General features: G+C 36.0%; 1 protein-coding gene across 1 annotated transcript in view; it reads left to right on the top strand.

The window, feature by feature from the left end:
• The window catches only part of LAMA2 (laminin subunit alpha 2), a 290,666-nt gene that overhangs the window by 19,394 nt on the left and 251,039 nt on the right, over positions 1-20,233 (top strand). The window contains exons 2-3 of the mRNA XM_033055719.1: positions 5,594-5,764; positions 10,442-10,554. Coding sequence (XP_032911610.1) covers positions 5,674-5,764; positions 10,442-10,554 — 204 coding nt within the window. The 5' untranslated portion in view covers positions 5,594-5,673. The remainder of the gene's footprint in view (positions 1-5,593; positions 5,765-10,441; positions 10,555-20,233) is intronic.

Below are 20,233 nucleotides of genomic sequence, written 5' to 3'. Positions count from 1 at the left end.
CAGTGCTGTTTCAGAAGGGAGTGAGAATGAGACTGAATTCAGCAGCTGACAGGCTTTATGAAAATGTCTTGTACCTACTACTTGTGTAGCTCATCTGCTTCTGCTGATCTCCACTATTGCAATAAAGCATGTGGAAAATCTGTCAGTTTGGCAGGGAAGTAGGTAATAGGCCATGACAAAACAGGGCAGGGTGCCAGGCATCAGATTAGTAGGTTTTATTCCACTGATACTCCTGGAGCTTATATGAGCTGAAGGTTGGTAGGAACTCATGAAAAGTAGATAAAGGAAAACACATGAAACTCGGCTGTTATTTTCTGTTATGCAGTAAAAATAAGGAAAGCATAAGAAAATGAATTAGGTAATACTGCTTTGCAGAAAACTGCAAGGAAATTGCCAGGCTCAGGAGAATGTTCTGTAGAGGATCTATAGAGCAAGATCTATTCTATAGAATAAGTAATGATTGAAGAAACCTCAATGTAAGGGTGCAAGATAATAGTGGGAAGTAATATAGGGGACAATGGCGGGTGAAAGAATTGAATATTGGCAAAAATATTACAGTTTCATTTGCAATACAACACAAAATTAAGATTATATTAAGATTATATTTTCTCTTCCATTTTTGGATGAACCTTGATATTGAGATGTATATGCTACCACCCTTAGTAAGAAAAAGCTACATACCTATCAACAACAATAGTGAGGAAAAATGTGAAGGAGTACAAGGATGTCTCCCTAGGAAAGACCCTGCATTATCTTGTGATTTAGGGATGTTCTGAACTGGCAACTGAACACAACCCATTCATGTTTAACAGCTTTGGATCAACCCTTGTTCTGTTTTTAATCCATTCTTGCCTTTGGAATAAAAATATTTTATTATATAACTTATTCATCTAGTCTAGAATTTAATTGCTATCATACTGAAAAGCAGTTCCATTTATAAACCGGAAAAAGGTCTGATAAGTTGACTCAGCACCTTCAATTTATGGTAGAAGGATAACTAAACTTACTATGTTCACTCCAAAGATTTACTTACTGATGCCATTTATGATTTTGTATGCAGTTACATAATTTTATATGTCTCCCAATCTGTCTTCTAGTAGAAAATTCATAGCCTATTCATATCCACATTCAGAAGCTGTTCTACAGTTGTGCTCTTGTCACACTTTTCTTCATTTTTTTAGCTCTACCATATCCTTTTGGAGATGAGAGGTAAGGGATACCATACAATATTTGAGTTGTCAGTGCAGATGGATTTATGCAATAATGTAATGATATTTTGTTTCTATTCCTTGAGCTAATATTTTTATTGAAATCTCAAGAATAACTCTTTCAGGACTGATAATAGCTTGTGCAGAAGCAATCATATTTTCCCCTGTGTATTAATTTCCATTCCTTGATTTTATATGCCATTTTATATGGTCTAGACAAACCATTTTGTGGAATTTTTCTACCACTCTGTGGTCTGTGCTTATTTTAATTTTCCTGAGTAATTTTTATCATTAGCAAGCTGTCATCCTAATTTGTATCCTCTTTTCTAAGTTTCTTATGCTGCTGTTGGAACAGAATAGGATTCAGCAAAGATTACTAAGGTTTTCCACTGCTATTCTCCGTTTTTTAATTCTGACCTCATGTGAGGTCATTCCTTCATGTGTTATGGTGGCTTACTTCCTTTAATGTCCTTTGTAGAGTCTTGTTAGTCTAAATGTGTTGAACTCAGTGAATCACAGACGTGTGTGCCAGTGTCTCCAGAGAATTTTAGTATTAATAAAGGTTTTTGAGGCATCTGTAAAAAAACAACACAGATCCCAAGAAGCCACTATTTTTATCTGTAAGATAGACATTTAGATGTGCTTTGATCCAGGACCCATTATAAAAGAAAAAAAAAACATATTAAGTACCTTGATACCACACCTACTTAACTAGAACAGTGGCAGTGTAAAACTTGACTACAGAGGGGTTTGTAGGCAAGAAAATCCTGTTGATTTTCTGCTTTTCCTTTTTACAGTTTTTTCAGGAACTGTTTCTGTTGAAAATGCGTGCTGAACTTATGATCATTAATTCTCTAGTGACTTGAGCAGCATGCTTGATTACCTGTGCATTGTACACCAGTTTAAATAATTTGATTAATCCCTGTGTTATTTGCCTTTCATAGTTTAATCACCTGTCAACACTAAACAAACTTTCTACTGTGTTTCCATGCACTAAAATCTTCATGGAATATGTTCCATGTTTAAAAACCAAAGTGTAAAGCAGAAAGATGACCATACCCATTTCACAGGGGAGAATCTGATGCCCTTTCTCTTTACACAGCAGCAGTCCTTTGAAAACCAGGAATTGAACCCAATTTACTAAAACCACTACCTAATTAAAAAACAATCTTTTCTTCCTATTTCCTTCATGCAATTGCTAGAACTTTGTTATTTTTTAACAGATAGAAATTAATGCTAATATGATTCTACCCAGTGACACAAAGGAGAGAAAAGATTGATGTAGCTGGCAGTTGAAGGGAGTCGAATTTTTCTGCTTGCACTTGAGCTGCACAAAATAGAGATGATGTATTTGTGGCTCAGAGGCATTTTATCCAGTCTTTGCACTGGAACAAAGGTTTAGAAAAGGCATTTGGCAATAAAGAAAGAAGAACTCTGTAATTTTAGCAGATCATATTTTTTGAAGTGTTTGATGATGGGAGGATGCCTATAGAATTCAAGGAGGGATTGATAACAACAAACTTTAAAATTTATTGGGAAATTGAATGGAAGATGTGCAAAACTAGTATACCAGTTTTTAAAATATTTATTGTGTATGACTATTGTAATGAAAAACAAGGCAAAAAAATAAACTGTGCTATCTAGAGCGGTTTTGCTTTTTTTCCCTGGAGATTTATGATTGGAAGATGAATTTCTAAGATGTGAATCTCAGAAAAAGTGACCAGATATGTTAGCATCATAAACATAGCCATGTTTATTTCATATTCAAAAGGCCTAGCTGAAAGTTTCAAGACAATCGTTTCCTCTAATGTATTGCTTGAATGTCATGCCTCTGTTGTGAAAATATGTATATCTACATGTAACTGCTAGAAATCAATATGAATAATATTGCTTCTTTCATTGTATCAGGCTTGCACATCAAACGGTTTTTTTAAAGCAAAGCCTTCTTTTGGGCTGTACAAAGAGGCATTATAGAATCATAGAATATCTTGAGTTGGAAGGGACTCATAAGACCTATTGAGCCCAGCTCCGTGCTTCTTGGAAATAAAGATTTTCAAAAAAATTTTGAATATGTAGTTGTTAGTTATTACTTGTTAAAACCCCGGGGCTGAGGAATGAGTCAACAGAAAAGGTGCTGGCTGTAATGTGCATCTTTTGCTCTCTGCTTGTCACTCTGAGCCTGTGGAGAATTCAGTATGGAGCGCCTCTGTGAGGTGCTGGCATCTTGACATGGGCTCTTCAGTGAAACATCCAATACTTGTTTTGCTGCCTGTGTTTGTATTGAGTATGGATAAGTTTTCCCATAAGCTACTCTGCGTATTAAAGAGGTGATCCAAGGGTAAAGGTATGTTCTAATAAATTAGTTTCTTAAGTACTCTTCATTTATTTAAGTAGCTTACATTTAAAGCTTGTGTTAAAACTTAGAACAATGGTGGTTTGTGATAGACATAGAACAGGCAATATTTTTATAGCTATGTGAATCTGGAGTCTCTTTGGTTGCTCTATTTCAGCTTTTTTTGAAGGATTTATTATCCTGATGCCATGTGCTGCAATTCTTTGCATGTGGGATCATCCTGTCCTTTGTATGTGGTTCACTTTTGAGGGCCTAAAATACTTAACTCTGAACCAAATGCCAGACTCTTTGTTAACACTAAATGATTACTGGCTTCTACACTATTAACTTTGCACAGCCTAAAAAGAGAATAATGAGGCTGTCAGTCAACATAGGAAGTTCCACAGCTATTGATTCATCTACTCTGCTGATGCTTATACAGATTTTTACCATGTGGCCTCATCATAGAAGGCAGAAAATACCAGTGAATGCAGTGAATAAAAATACAAGAACAACCAATATATTTTAAAATGTGATGAAAATGAGTGTTAATCTATACAGAGGGACCAGGCTACGTGATCAATAAAATCTCAAGCATTGATTGACTGCACAAATTGGATGGAATAGTAACTAATTGGCTCTCTTGCTCAAGTATTATATTTACACATGGTTGTAAAGTGATCATGAGAGTCCCTAACAATGTCAAAGGAGAGCTGTACCATGACCAGCCAAGCTTGGTAATTAAATGGCACACAGGTTAATTGCAGAGACAAGCAGGAGACTGGTGTTAAAGGACTGAAAGGAGTCAGTTGACGAGTGTTGTCCATTTGAGGAAGATGAAAAGAAATACCATTGTAAAGGGAGCTTTACTAGGGTTCAATAATGATCAATTCATTTTTTATTAAAACCTTATTTTAAGTTTATAATAGGATTAGAAGCTGAATGAATTGCAAAAGAGTGAGTTTTGGACCAGTTTAAATTGTCATAAAATGAATCTAAAAGAATCCCAAGGCTCCATACATCAGCCTTTTGGTTGGTTGGTTGGTTGGTTGGTTGGTTGGTTGGTTGGTTGGTTGGTTGGTTGATTGGATGGTTGGGCTTTTTTGTTTCAACATTTGCCATGGCAAATTTGCTTTTGAAGATGCAAAACTGGTTGATTTAATGCAAGGAGTACTAATATATGTATTCAACACATACTATCAGTTTGTCTTCATGGATCAATTTATTATGGCTGAAAGGTTTTGATCAGTACTTAGTGGGAAGGACAGTAACCCACCTTAATGAATATTCTTCATATGGTTTATAATCTTTATAGCTTACTGCTACATATAACTTGGCTCAGCAGAGCACTCAGACATGCTTAAATGCTATGCTGAATTAGAATTATAATACATCACTCACTCAGCTTGTGCACCTGGAAAAATAACAACAGCACTACCATAAAAGATATGATGTCGTATATATTATTTTCTTCTTGAGGAAGGGGAAACATGACATATGCTATTCATGTTGCTGGATGAATTACCCAGCTGATCTGATGACAAAGGTGTCTATGAAGTCTTAAGCAGAGCAGTAATACAGTGCTGCAGTCTGTGGAGGAAAAGTTCTTCCATGGAGATGTCAGCAGAAAAGAAGAATGATAAAAAGTTTTCATAGGTACACTGTGTACATAGGTACATTGCTACAGTGGCCCCTACTACCGTTGGCTAGGAATACAAGGTTTGATTGTGAAACATACAATTTTATAATGCTTTGTATGTTTCTGTACTTTCTCCTTTGGCATCCTGCTGTTGTTCATGATATAACCAGAAGCTACCAATTTGAATTTTAGAAGAATGGGGAGAATCCCATCAATATAATGGCTTTATTCTGATGTCTAAATTCTGGATACACATCCAAAGTTGTTCTTTATTACTTCCATAGCAGTAGAAAATGAAGGCTTTTACTTTAATGTTGTAACAGGTGTTACATTCATTTGTGATTATTCTGCTAAATTCACCTTGGTTTTTCCTCTTGTGCTTTTGTTTATGTTTCTATTTTATTTTTTTTTCAGGACTGTTTCCTGCAGTGCTGAACCTGGCCAGTAATGCTCTGATCACCACCAATGCTACCTGTGGAGAAAAGGGGAGGGAAATGTACTGCAAACTGGTTGAACATGTACCTGGACAACCGGCAAGGAACCCTCAGTGCCGCATTTGTGATCAAAGGAGCCGAGTTCCACATCGTATGTGTGCCATTTTCATGTTACTCCTTTAAAAAGATTTTTTTTCCAAAAGGTGTAGATACTCAGGAAAAAAAATCCCCAGTAGTTCACCAGCCTGATTACTGTGAATTGTGTGTCTCTTAAAATCAGGTTAACCATCTCTTCTGAAGGTATTTCCAAATCTGTATCTGATATTGGTACTCCTCCCACGGAACTTTCTGGTTCAGGTAGTGAAAAGCAGAGCACCTAAATTCAGATTAAAAAAAATAATTATCTACAAATGTTGCTGAATTCTTTTGATATACACTAATTATGAATAAAAAACAGATAACTGACTTTTACCTGCATAGCTACATGTGGAATTTGAACATTTTGGCCAATCTAAGCAATATCTGAAATTCCAGTAAATTCAGTTTTACTGAGCCAGAAAAAATAAGATAAAGTAATGGAGCATTGCTTATTTTAATGCTTAGTTTTTAATATTAAAATTGATTTTTGCTAACACTGCTTTCTTAAAGATTACCTGGAAGCAAAACCAGTTTTCAGGTATGAATTTGTCATCATCTGCTTCAGACATGCTTTCTCTGGTAGTTGGGAAGATTAGAAAGAAGAAAATTTCTTAGTCAAGTCATACAAGTTTAATTTCATGTAACCTTGCAGTGAAAGACATGAACAACTTTAATATTATTAGATTTTCATGTATATTGGCACTCTAGATGGTGGAGGATGTAGGGATACTTAAGACAGCTTTTAATGGAATAGATAAAATGCTGAAAGAAGCACAGACACAGAAGCATGAAGACAATTATTTTTTTCCAATTGTGTTCCAATAAAACTTAGCTCAGATACATTTATACCTCCTGACATTCAAGCATGTGCTTAAAACCACAGGATAGAAGAAGAAAAAAAAAAGGATGACATTTAATCTGCCTACTAGTTCTAGACAGAATGAGCTATCTGTGGCCGTAGCTTTCCAGACAGAAGCTTGTTTCGATTCTCCTTAGAAACTTCCTCCCATGGTCACACTTTCTACTGTGGCTTACTCATTAAATCACTCAAAACAAAGTTTTTTTCTTAAAGTTAATCTGCATCTCCTTGCAGAAATTAATGTTATGTATTTCCTAAATTCAGTCAATAAAAGGAATAGATTATTACTCCCTTTTTCTTAAAAAAAAAAAGTATTTTACCTAATTAGTTGAGGGGTGATTGCTCTATCTAGTTTCTACACTAAGCTATCTTTTCTTTCATTCTCCTCACAGGTTTTATCTTCTAGAACTCTAACTGCATGCATTGTAGTTCTCAGAATTTTTCCTAGTGGCTTTCATATTTGTTAAATTCACTTGAGCTCTTACTAGCACTACATAGAGATCTAGGTTTGCTTCAGAATAATCATATATTCCTGTTCACATGTTTTACTTTGGTATTTCCTATTGCTAATGCTGAAACACCACCGAGAGGACAACTGTCAATTGCAAACTTTAGATGCTTTCTTTTCCTGCTAAATTGGTCCTTATCTTATATTTGTGAAGCTATTTATAATTTCCCCAGTGTAGACTGCTTAATTTATCTGAAGGCAGTTACAACCTATTTTTTGTCCAGATTTTTTTCCAAGTTTCAATGTCTTCTTTAACTGCAGAAACTGACACCTTCTGAGGGAAGGTCACATGATTTTTTAATAATTGACATATACAATTAGGTTATAGCAGTGTGTTTCACTCGGAGAAGAATTCAGTTTTCGGAAGCATTCTGACTGGCAGAGAGACTGTGCTAAAGACATTCCTGTTTTACAGATGGGTGTTTAGAGACACATGCACATTACTCAAGGTTTTTTTCCTGTATGAAACTTGCTTATTTCGAAAATCAAACCTAAACCAGAGATATTGCTTTGTCTTGTCTATGATGTCAGACAGTGTACACTGAAATATGTGTATAGACACAGACATATATATGTGTGTATATAAAAAACCCCATCTGAATTATTTATATCTATGTTTCCCCTTGTTTCTACTCTCTTCTAAACTTGAATCAATCCAGATTCATAATATCTGGTCTTTGGTGACAATCACATCTCCTTTTAAGGTCTTTAAACCTTCATTTGGCAAAGGGAAGTGCCTTGTTTAAACAGAGATAGCTTGTTAATAGGAGAACCATGTAATTTAACCAGACTTTAAATGATCCCACTGGAATGTGTGAGCCTGGAGTGCCTCCCCTTAATTACTGTAGTAGGAAATGAAAAAAATTTCCCTGGTTAATCACATGTGAGTCCAAATTAAAGCGCACAGTTTGATGGGCTCGCTGTCTAAGTTCTCCCTCTTGCCATCCATCAGGGAGATTGTCCTTGAACTGCATTTGAAATCCAGTCCTTTTTAAAAATTGTCCTTGAACTGCATTTGAAATCCAGTCCTTTTTAAGAATTTTGTATTTTTCCCCCTTACCTTTTAAATAAGCTAAAGATGCCAGCAATTAATCCATTTTCAAATTAATTATGATTAAACTTTCATAATGGTGATTGCAGTTAATTGTTAATTCATCTCCCAATCCTCCTTCTGATGATTTACCTCTATATCAATTTCATCTGAAGAGACTTAGATCAAAATTTCCACTTAGACAACTTCTATGACAATCACCAAAAAGCCCTGAATATTATTTACAGCTGAGTTTTGCTGTCACTCTTTTAAGTCAAGATTTGAGAAAATTATCAGAACGGTGGGAGCTGACAGTATGTAAAGCATAGGGAGTGCTTTGCTTTTCTCTTCAATATAAATAAAAAGCTACCTATAGCTTTATCAGTTGTAGTGCCAGAATTCTAACTTGTAAATGTCGCTGCCCATTAATACTCTTGAATAATATTTAAATGAAATTGTTGGCATTTCCAATATTGAGGGTTTAGGCCTTCACTCATTCCACAAAGCACTTTCTTTTTTTTTTTTTTCTACTTTTAAATATGTTCAGGCATTCTGGCTTCCTTTAACGAGCTAGGACTCCTGTTCTCCACAAGTGGTTGATACAACAAAAACCCAGAGATACAAAGACTATCAATCTGCTTGGTTGATTTAAGTAATAATTAAATAATAACTAAATTAATCAGTTCACAAAGTAGTTATTTGCAATTCTAGGCCCAGCTAGTAATGAATCATATTCCACTTTTATACCAAGAAAATCTGATATTCAGAAGTCATTCTTATATAAGAGGGGTAGAGTTTTCTCCTGATTCATATTCTTGCAAACAGAACTTGCATAGAAGAAATTTACCCTGTTTGAATTTCCTTTGGGTTATTTTCCTCATGATGTACAGGTTTGCTCTGGAAAATTAGGGACTTCAGGATATAAATCCTTGTACCTTTTAAAATTCTGATTTTGTTATTCTCCATTTTGTACAGGAGAGAAACACAAAAAATAACCTGCAAATACTGAGTGTGATTTTTCTCAGTCTAAATATTGTTAGAGTACTAAGTAAGCAAACTTTGATAAGAAGTTCTTATAGAAGATCTTGAAATTCAGGAGAAATTCAATTCTGTAGATAAATTTGTATCCTTATTTAGGATTCATTTGGGACACTGTAGCAAATAAAAGCATCTTAGACTTTGATATGGATTATAACCAAACCAACCTTATATGCATGTATGTGACTCAGAAAATTTTCCAGTTGAGGAATATATTCTGTAATGATTTGTGAATCACTTAGTCTGTATGATTTGTGTATTGTTTCTTGAATTATTAGCATGTGTGCTTAGAAATGTCTTAGAAATGCCAGTACCAGTATTGCTTTAATCTCTGCTTTTCTTACACATCAAATCTCAGGTTTCTGATTTGTTGTTTCTTGTGGAGAGCTAGGCTGGAAGGATAGTGCAGGAGGGAATCTTCCCCAATGAATTGCAGCTGTACTGATTGCCAAGGAGTGGAAGCATCTGTGTCTGCCCAGTCAGTTTGGGGGATATAAAGGAGTGGGATAGCAGACCACTAGTTACAGGCACTTGTTGGAGCTTGAGCCTAAGAGTCTGCTGGAGTAATAGCAGCAGGCTGCTGACTGAGCAGAGGTAATGGACAGGCATGGTGAGGTGTTGTGTGAGGGACAGCCAGGGTTAGGCAGCTGGGCAAGGGACTGCTTGGGGTAAGCCAGCCGGAGGGAGTGAAAGAAGCAATCAGATCTGTGGAACTGCCTGTAAGACAAGGAATTAGTGCAGTGTGAATAAGAGAAGGAGTCAGAATTATCAGAGACGTCTGTGAGAGGACTCAGAGTTGCATGAGAGAAAGGTCTGTAAAAGAAGGCATGTAGAGCTTGTGAATAAAGGGCTGGTGGTGATACCAGCCCTGTCTGCCTTGACCTAACTGGGACAGTTTTGGTTGCAATGCTCGATGACTTTGCAGTACTTGAAACTTTGGAAGAGTGCGTGAAGAGTTTACTTGATTTAAATGCCTGCATTTTCTGTAGCATCAGGAGAGCCTTCTGCAATTAGATGTTCTGAATCACCTTCTTTTGATCATAACAAAAATCAAACAACTAACATGAAATCAGTAATAATAAGCAGGACTAGAGACCCATGAGTACAAGGAAAAATTGATTTATTATTTTTTATTTTTGAAGTCTTGCCTCATTAGTTCTGTAATTGTCTTAAAAAACATAGATTTCAGATCTGAAAATAATTTAGTGTTTTAATAATTTTGAAATTTATTTATATATTTTTCTTGTTCTAACAGAAAGACACCCGATAACAAACGCAATTGATGGCAAGAACACTTGGTGGCAAAGCCCTAGTATCCAGAATGGAATTGAGTATCATTATGTGACCATTACTTTGGACCTCCAACAGGTAGACTTTGATTTATTTATTCCTGGGCTTGCTGTCTTCCATGGTAGATCAACTGGATTATTATAAGTTTTTGCTCTGTGTTACTTTCCTATATGAAGACATGAACAATTTCTCCTATAACTTTCTGTTGTTTATATGGATATGGCTGACCTATTAATTGTAACACAATGTACCAAATAAAAAAAAAGTGATTTCATATATATATTTAGGAAGCCACACAGTTGTAAGTGCCTTTTATCTGTGAAACTGAAGTACTTGGAGGGTGGAGATTCTTATATCTGGAACAGCCTTTGAATCCTGTAAGTGTTTTAGCATTCTGACTTCGGAGCCCTTATTGCTAATGGCAGAAACAATCCTAATCTGTGTTTTTGGCATTATGTGTGCAAAAAGTATTCAATGCCCATTTCTCTTTCAATTGGGAAGCTAAAGCTTTTACAGAAGTTCAAGAGTAGGATCCTGTGCATTAAAGAGGTTTAGGGGGGCGGGGGGGTTTAACATGTCTCTTATATTTTCAGTATTATTTACTGGTTTGCTTTTACTGCAAGGAGTTTTGCCTTTTTGGTTCTGATCTGTTAATATGTGAGTTACTCTCAGGCATTAGAACTAAATTCCAATCCTTGCTTTCCATCACCCTAGAAATTTTAGTTATGTGTTGTTTAGGTCAGGCCTTCTAAACTAGGGCCTTACAACTCCTGTTTTATTCTTCTATTTCATTATCTGGATTATCATTAGAAATTAGCAAATTTATGAATTTCTGGAAGCTTTCAGTTTTCTTAGATATTAAAAGTTAGCAACTAGAGGGTCAGTGAGAAAAAGTATGGGCTGTTCTAATGTATTTACAAGGCTTCTTCATGTGCCAGCTGACAGCAGTCTGAGAGTACTGCACTGTGTTTGGGGGTTTTTTGTTACTATTTTTTAAAAATGAGACAAGGATCGAGTCTGACCCTGTTCCTTTCCCGTGTCCTATTACTAACTGTTTAAAGGAAACTTGGCAGTCCTTCTGCAGCAATAAAGCTGGTACCATCTCTTAAGCCCATTCATTTGTTATTGGCTGGAATAGAAGCAATGTTGAGTTTTCTGTGGACGTCAGAGAGGTGGGATAAGACCCCGTGTCACTAATGCTATCTTGCACACTCTTTATGATCTGAGTAACCCATGTAGTTAGGAATGCATGTGATTTTACTTACCACTGTACAGGAACAGAACAAGTGTTGTTCCCCAAAATGTAGTGAAAGGTCCACTGCAATTTGCATGGCTTCTGGACTGCTCAGTAAGGAATAAGTGTTGTTTGTGTCTTGAAGACTTAGGAGTTTTTTGTTTGCTTATCCAGGAATTTCATAGTCAGAGCATTATATGTTAATAAAGTAATTGGCAGCATATGAAATTTCTTTCAGCTTTTTTTTTGTGTATTAGTCACTATGAGTGTGAAGGTCACCAGTTATCTCTGCAACTTCATTTAAAGCAAATTTCATTCTTTACCTTTGGCTTTTAGGAGATTCAGTAATTGCTATGTTTGTGTTGATGAATTCTTGCTTTAAGTATAAAAAATGCTTAACTTCCTTTTGTGAGATAGAACTAACAAATGACAAATCCACAAGTAATGGACTGAAAATTGCAGAAATGCATTAGTTCTTACATTATTACTGGTAATTATGCTAGTACATGGAATGCTTTTAGTAATCCAAATTTCCTGAAAAAATCAGGAAAATTACAATTTCTTCCTTTATATAATGCTTGGCCTTTTGGGGCCACAGGTTTTTCTTTACGCTTTTATGCAGGGAAACCATATAAAAATGATGTATGCTACTTAGCAATAGCTAATAAACTAGAAGTAGTAACATATACTTAATGTTAGCACAAGTCTGAACATTATCAGTCCTGTTGGGGAAAATGTAGTATTTTGTTTTCTCTCAACAATAGAGTTTTGCCTTAATTCTTGCAAAGGGCTTTTATCTGTAATGGGTGCTAGGCTTCTAATATGTTGAAGTATGCTTAAAATCTTTACTCCATATGTTATTAAAATATGAGTTGAAAACTGGAACTGTTTGGTTCTGAGCCTCTTAAGTAATTTGCACTTAACTCTTCACCTTTCCCCACTTTTTAGCCATTATAACAAGTCTCATCTATATCACAAGAAAACTATAGAACTCCATTCATACCTGTAAATGTGAGAATTGTTTTATGGCGCTTTTCATCCAGAAAGCGTGTAGGAGGTCAAAAATATAGATTTGTTTGAGTTAGTCAAATGAATTTAAATGGAGGTTAGAGTAATGGGTTGAGCTGCCTTGGTAGATCTGAGTTTGGAAGGGAGTGGCCCACAGGTGGGCTAGGTGCCTAGAGAAGCTGTCTGCTGTTCTGCAACTCTTATTGGTTTACCAAAATATGAGTATTGGTCTAGTACCAATACTCAACTGTGACGGACAAAAGACTCTCTAACAATTTAAAGTTAGAAAGTGCATGTTTATTCAGTGCTGGGCAGCAGTGTGGGGTAGCCCCCTAATACGCACTGCAAAATTACAGGTGATCACAGAGTCTATTTATTGGCAAAAGATTCAGACATACATATTCATAATACCAGCCCCTCCTATTCCCTACTTCCTATGGTAATTAGCTTGAATGGCTATTAAGCATGCGTAAATGGCTTCCTAAATTAAGTCTGGGGTCGTTTGTGTGAGGAGGGGTCCTAAAAGGAGGAAGTAAGGTGAGTCTTCCTCGCCCTGAACTTTCGACCCTTTTCTATTAATGACAATGCAAATGATTTCTGGGGATATTTCAGTTTTTCAAAGAATGGGTTTCTGGTTGCAATTGTTTGTGCTTCTTCAGGCCTACCTAGCAGTTTAGTCTTTTTCCATTGTAAGCACAGCTGAGCGAACATAAGATGACAGACAATCAATCAATTATTTAAGTTTAACTAAAATCTAATTTTTCTAATACTGTGTTTCATTATTCCTGCTGGTTGGGGGTGGGTCTGTCTGCTCTGCCTTTAGAGTTTTGGGCAGCTCAAGTGCAAGAGAGGTACTTCAGGTCTCAACTGCAATGTTTAGCAGGACTGAAAATAGGCTTTCTCTACAAGGATTTCAGAGCAGGGAATTGGCAAAACAGAAATGCTTAGGCATCCAGGGACAACGTATTCCCTGTAGCTGTGCTATTCTCAAGGCCTCAATTGGTCTTAATTTCATAGTGAAGTGGAAGACTGGTAGAATTATCTTTAAAGAAAATTGGCAAATTCACCTGAATACCAGTTGGCATTTTGAGGTGAAGTGATCAACCCATCTGTTTCTGATTTCTACACACTTCAGGACACTTTTATTAACAAATTCCTAACTACTCTAGGTAACAAGGATGTTAGCAATAGCCTTGATACGGCTCAGATCCTTGTGCTAGGATTTAGACATTTTGTGATACACTTCATATTTTTTAAATTATGCTGGAATATTTTGTGAATTGTAGGTGTGTGGAATGCAGGTGGACCCAGAGTTACTATTCTGGCAGAAATTTCTGGGTTTAGTAACTCTCTTAATTGCTTTAGACTGTGGAGGAATTACAGGAACGACATACAGTAAACTGGTGGCAGACACTCATGAATTAAATTAATTTGGCAGGGATACAGATTTAGTTTTCTTAATGAAGAAATAACCAGACCTTTGGGTCTTGACCATATCAAAGTTATTGCAAGATTTTTGGGTTCTGGAACAATTTCCCTGTTACCTGGTTTCAGATTCCTATCAGAACCCATTGATTAGTTGTTTATACAGTTGAGCCGCACAAGAAGGTCCCAGTTCAACTAATCCTTTAGGGATTGACTGAAGGTAGTCTTAGAGCTATGGTGAAATAGGAGGTAAATTGGATTGTATTTGACAACATTGCTTCTTTAAATACAAAACTGCAGTTTTTTTAAATTTTAACTCATGACACTTGACCAGACAGTGGCTAAGGAATAAAAATGTGTTAAGCAACAAAGCCATATTAAAATAGCCTTTATGCATTAGCTGCATGGTCATGTAGAGATATACATATTATTGGGCAATATTTGGTTCAATGTTATATTTTCTCTTCTCTGGAATATCAAATGTATTTTCCATAAGTGGGATGGTGGGGGTGGTGAGATTCTAGCTAGTTTTCTGTTGAATAACTTCTGATATTAAATACCAGAACAGCTAAAGAAAGGAAGAGGAAGTTAACTACATTGTTTAGTCTTGAAAGATAAGAACCAATTCAGTAAAATGAAGTGCTGTTTGTGCTAAATTTCTATATGTGTGCAATACTTTGTTTAGTTGTTCAATTAATATTTTCTTTCTTTTTTAAGAGTAACTGTGGGCTTAAAATGCTTTCGAAACTGCTTTAATAAAGGAAAGGCTTAAAGCTTCTCTTCACCCCCAAACCAGAATGTAGTTTAACAGAAATCAAGTTTAGTCCAAACTTGGATTTTTCTCCAACAGATGACAGTTGGTTTTGTTAGTCTTCAAAAATCTTTCTTTAAAGAGAATAAGTGAAAAAAGCAGAGTTGGAGACTATCATGCTGCAACTCCCTGATGATCACTCCTCCCCTCCGTAGTGAAAGGGATATGTTTTCTGTACTTCTTGTTCTGGCACTGGCATTTATGTTGCTGTGCAGGAAAACAGATGTACCTTGGTACTGAAAACTATGTCTTGTTTTCTTTTCTGGGGTGTGGTTTCTGCCAGATCAATTTTCTGATTTGGCTTGCCTGTGTGAGGTTTTATTCTCAGTTTGGGAGAGCAACACTGTGTTGGGTTCAATATTGTGAAAGCTAAAAGTGTGCAGTACTGGCCTGTGAGCTACAGTTCAAGCTCTGCAGCATAGAGCTGTCATCCTCAATATTTGTTTTTACTATTTATTGCTCATGAAGTTATGTTTTGAAGTTATGTAAACATTTGAGAATTCAGAAAACAAATTGTCTCAAAACTAAGTCCAGTTTTCTGGCTCAGTTACACCTAAATGGTAAACAAACTGTTGAAGTGACAACCAAAAAGAGGTGCAACTAAAACCATGAAAATGTCTGTTGAATCAATTTGAAAAAGAAAGGAATTAGGTGTTCCGTTTTAATAGAGTCCATAGCTAACATTTAGACAGATATGTGAGTTGCAATACTCTTTTATTTTCTTTTTCATTACCTTCATAGACTTGAATCTTAACATTTTAACATTTTAATGATTCCCTTTAGTTCTTTAGTTTTATAATTTGCTAGCAATGGACTAAGCAGATATATATATATATATATAGGATGAAAAAAGTATAATTTACCTTTCTGATATTCTTTGAAAAAATAATTAGTCTTTAATTTTTTGTTAATTAGTTTTTAATTTTAAAATCTTTTAAAAACAAATATATTTGGCTTGCAGTCAGCTTGTAATGAAAGCATTTGAAAAATTCAAAACCCAAGAAATTTCACATAAATATACCAGTATGGATTTATTGTGAACATACCTAGAAAAAATTTATTATGAAAACAAACACAACAGTAATAAATATTTTGACATTACAGTAAACATTTTTAAGAACTACCTGTTTTATATGCTATTAGCAAATTTACTTTAGATGATGTATCTTTCCATCTTGATTTCTGTTTGCGGGAAGGAGAGAATTTGTGCACACTAGTAACAGATGATACCCAGGGCTCCCTTCTTGTCTCAGAGTAAAGTTTTTCCCATTAATATCACTCAGAAAAAAGCCTGAGAAAAATAAAACTTTATTTTTCTGCAGTTAAGGTCTGAGACTGCACCTCTCTGCCAACCATAATTCCTGGAGAGGCTGCTGCACAAAGCTTCTAGGTGTTCTAACAAACAAATATTAGTGAAGATACTCAAGCTGACTATGCCACAGCATAAAAGTTTTTCATGAGTCATTCAATAACATATGGAGAGTTGTCTTAAATGCATTCTGAAGTGCTAAGAACCCATTATTGTATCGAAAGATGAATTGTAATAACCACCAAACAAAGTGATGTAAACTGGGTTGAGAAGTTGTATGAACAATAAATACCCATAGGATTATCTTGCCTGTTTTTTTAAGCTCACCACTAAATCAGACCATAAGTTTATTGCTTTGTACTTAGTCAGAAGGATTTCTAAGTGAACAAATCCTTTCAGCTTCAGTTCATAATATACAGTAATGAAGATTTTGAACAGTGCTGAGAATTTGCACATTTCCCTTTTGAGGTTACTTGCCTTATATTTTTGCTGGATGACTGTAATACATGGACATTCCACTTCTATAAGTTTGGCTTTAAGGAAGAGAGCTATTCTCCTTTGCATCCAGTGACACATAGGTTCTGACATGAATGAGGTTGTGTTCTGATTTTATACTTTTAGCAGTTTTGGTTCTAATGAAAATTGTGGACCCCGGGAGAATGGTGATGTGATAAGTAAGGGATTCATAGGATTCTCAGTCTTGAGCAGATTTTAGTATTGATATTGAAGGAGTTGTCTTTAAGTAGTTTATGATGAATAAGAAGCTTACTTGATAAAGTAAGTTTTGCAGCTGATGATGGTTGTGAAGTAGTGCTTCTGTTGTGATAGGCACATGAAAATGTACACATTTGATATGAGCATGTGAGAGCTGGTGAGAGGACAGTGCATGGAAACATCACTGAAGGAAGCAACAATGCTACTGGACCTAGACTGAGCATCGGTTCTTGGATCTAGACAATTAACACAATTTAAGTGTGCATTTTAAGCACTAAAATAGAGGAACAACTATTTCTGTCTTACTTTCTTGTCCAGGTTTTAGGAAGAAGGGTTTGGATATTGGCATTTTCATCAGTTTTCCTTTTCTCAAAGTAGTCTTTCTCCATGGAAAGAAGAGATAAAATTAAGAAAATGAAGTGAAATTACCTTCTGGTATTATTTGAAACTATTGTGAAGAGAGATTATTAACTTCAGCCCTTGTTTCTGGTATGCACCAGGCCAATGATGATCAGCAAAAATAGTCAAGAGAAAGCAGCTATTTTTTTGAGACCCTTGCAAACAGCTGAACAGCTGGTAATTGAGAAAATTGCAAAGAACCAAGTTGACATTGACAGAAATTTTACAGGTTCTGACTCCTTCCATTTGGTTTAATGTGTCTCAAAGTACTCTATTTGTCCACCTGTTGATTACCATTTGATATTGTATAAAGTGCACTATTTTGGTAGACTTTGCTTTTTTTGACACGTTATGCTTATAACACAAGCAAAAGTTGAGCAGTATTAGTACAAGGTATTTTTCTTCATGGAGAAGAAAGTGTTCTTGTGACTCTTCAGCAGTTACATACGTGAAAGGGAGAAAGCCGAGTTTTTTCTCGGTTCAGGTATATTTATGGTTTTTTCTAAACACATGTTCTGCAGGCATTAAGTGAATGGGACTGAGCATTCTACAAAAGAGAATTTTTGCCCAACTAGAAAGGATTAATTTGTAACTGAAATGGCTTGGTTTGGAGGCACCCACCTTAAAGCTTTTCAAAGTTGACTGTGATAAAAATCACACGTTTTTTCCGTGAAGTGCTGTAGACATCTGAATTTGCATTACATTTGTAGCTGCAAGTTTTTGTAGTTACAATTTTTCTGGACAGATGATGCCCTGCTAAAATTGCTTGCGACACTAGGAAAATAGTCTGTATTGGAATCAAGGGTGTGTTCAGCCCAAATTCCCCATCTGGTAGCAACCTTGCGGTTGGAAGCACCTCAGAGGAATAGGAGCAAAATTGTCATTAAAGGCAAACTGCAGTGTGGTGGGAGATGTTCAGCTCTCTAAACAGATATTAGTGGAATCCTGCTAAGCATATTTTTTTCCACCTATGCCAAAATTTTCAATTACAGAATTTATAACTGTGAGCAGAATACTTGAAATCATGGCCACTGTTTCTCTGGACACTGATAGGAAAAAAAATGCATGCTAAATGCTGATTTGAGGAATCTAGAAAACCACTCCATTTCTAAATAAGGTTTTTTTTTCTGTCTGAGTTGGATGCAAGGGTAAACCGAGTAGATTAGTTGTTTTTAAATAGCTAATTGTATAAATTCTTGCATCAAAACTGTCTACTCTTTCATGCATAGTAGACCCGAACAATAATCCATAATGGTGTCTTTCAATTGAAATATTACACACCTCATAAATTGTCTTCTGAGAGCACAAGGAACTGCTTTGCAAAACTCACACAATCTCTGCTTCAATTCTTGAGTTGGATTTGGTCCATTTCATGTCCTAACCCTTAGACGAGGCTAATCCAAAATGAGAAACAGTACAAATGTGGTATTTAAGATGCATGATGTTCTCATATATAACAATTGTTGTCATATGTGAGCATCAAGAAAAGTTAGTGATTGAGGAACATTTTTGCATTGAGAATCTGTTTACATTTGTGATTTCTGGTTCTTTGTCACCTGTGGTTTTAGAAGTTCAGGTTCCTGTGACTGTTTTCACATTCAGACTGTAGCAAGGCTGAGCTTGTACTCCTGAGAAAGTGAAATGCACGCATGACTGGACAGAGTAACATAAATAGTGCCCTGTCAGCACCCACATGAACATAAACACAGAAGAGCCTTCTTCATCCTCTTCTTCCTCTCCAGCGGATCAGGATTAATGTCTGCTAGGGGTGTATACCTCTATGGATGCATCCAAGGCATGCAGTGCTTCAGTAGCTGGCCTTAGATCATCTTTTGAAGATCTTGGAGATTTACAGCCCTGCTCCAGTTGCTGGTATTTAGGTCTCTATTTACGGAGCTTGAGGTTAGCTCTTAGTCACGTATACCCACTAAAAAGAGAGACCACACCTAAAGAAGATATTTAGAAACAGGATTTAGTGGGGAAATAGGGTAGATTTCAGCAATCGAGGTCAGGATAAACATGCTGATCAGCCATTTAGTTGTAGTCAACCAGTTCCTTTCATCTCCTTTTCCCTCTATTTTGCACTTGGTCCTGCTTGATCCACCTTGATCCTTTCTTTAGCTCTTTTCCTTCCCCTAAATGGTTCCATTGTAAGTCTCATCCCTGCATGCAATCCCTTTAACACATCCCATAATGAATTCTGTGTAGGCTTCCGCCTGCCTCTATTAATGAGGTGGACCCCCTTGTAGCTAATACGATCCTGTAACCTCAGGGTCTTCTGAGGTAACCTTGACTCATCTGGATGGATTTCACACTGGGACAAGAGGTGTCTGCAGTGCTTTTTCTGCCTTTATCAGCACTTTGAAGTAACCGCTTCAGTAAATCCATGTCATGGTAAAATAGCAGTATTTATGCTGGCTTGTAAGGAAACAAGTCCTTGCCTAAGTTCTGCACTCTTCTTGATGAAAGAATACCATGTTTACTTGGAACTGAACTGCAATAATTATCAGCAACATAATATAAATGCAGTAAACAAGTAGATACAGAGTTCACACCAGGTTGATGGAAGCCTCCATTAGACCTAATAAATTATTCTCTTGAGAAAATGAAATGGTAATAATTCTGTAGAATTGTGTGGTACCATTTTTTTTTTCTCTGCTGACACTCTGATTTGCATGAATACTTTCTAACCAAAGGATTTTTTTTAAATGGAAATGCAAGTAGGAGTCGGACACAATGAGATTTCTTACTTCAGTAGTTAACCCTATGTAGATTAATGATTCACTTCAGCTCTATCTGGATAATATTAGTGTAGCAAATGATCCTGTATAGTAGGATGCACTTTTCTATGTCTTAT

This window comes from Catharus ustulatus, chromosome 3, assembly GCF_009819885.2.
Source record: "Catharus ustulatus isolate bCatUst1 chromosome 3, bCatUst1.pri.v2, whole genome shotgun sequence".
Classification (NCBI taxonomy): domain Eukaryota; kingdom Metazoa; phylum Chordata; class Aves; order Passeriformes; family Turdidae; genus Catharus; species Catharus ustulatus.
The sequence above is the reverse complement of the archived record's forward strand: the minus strand, read 5'-3'. Positions and strand labels throughout refer to the sequence as shown.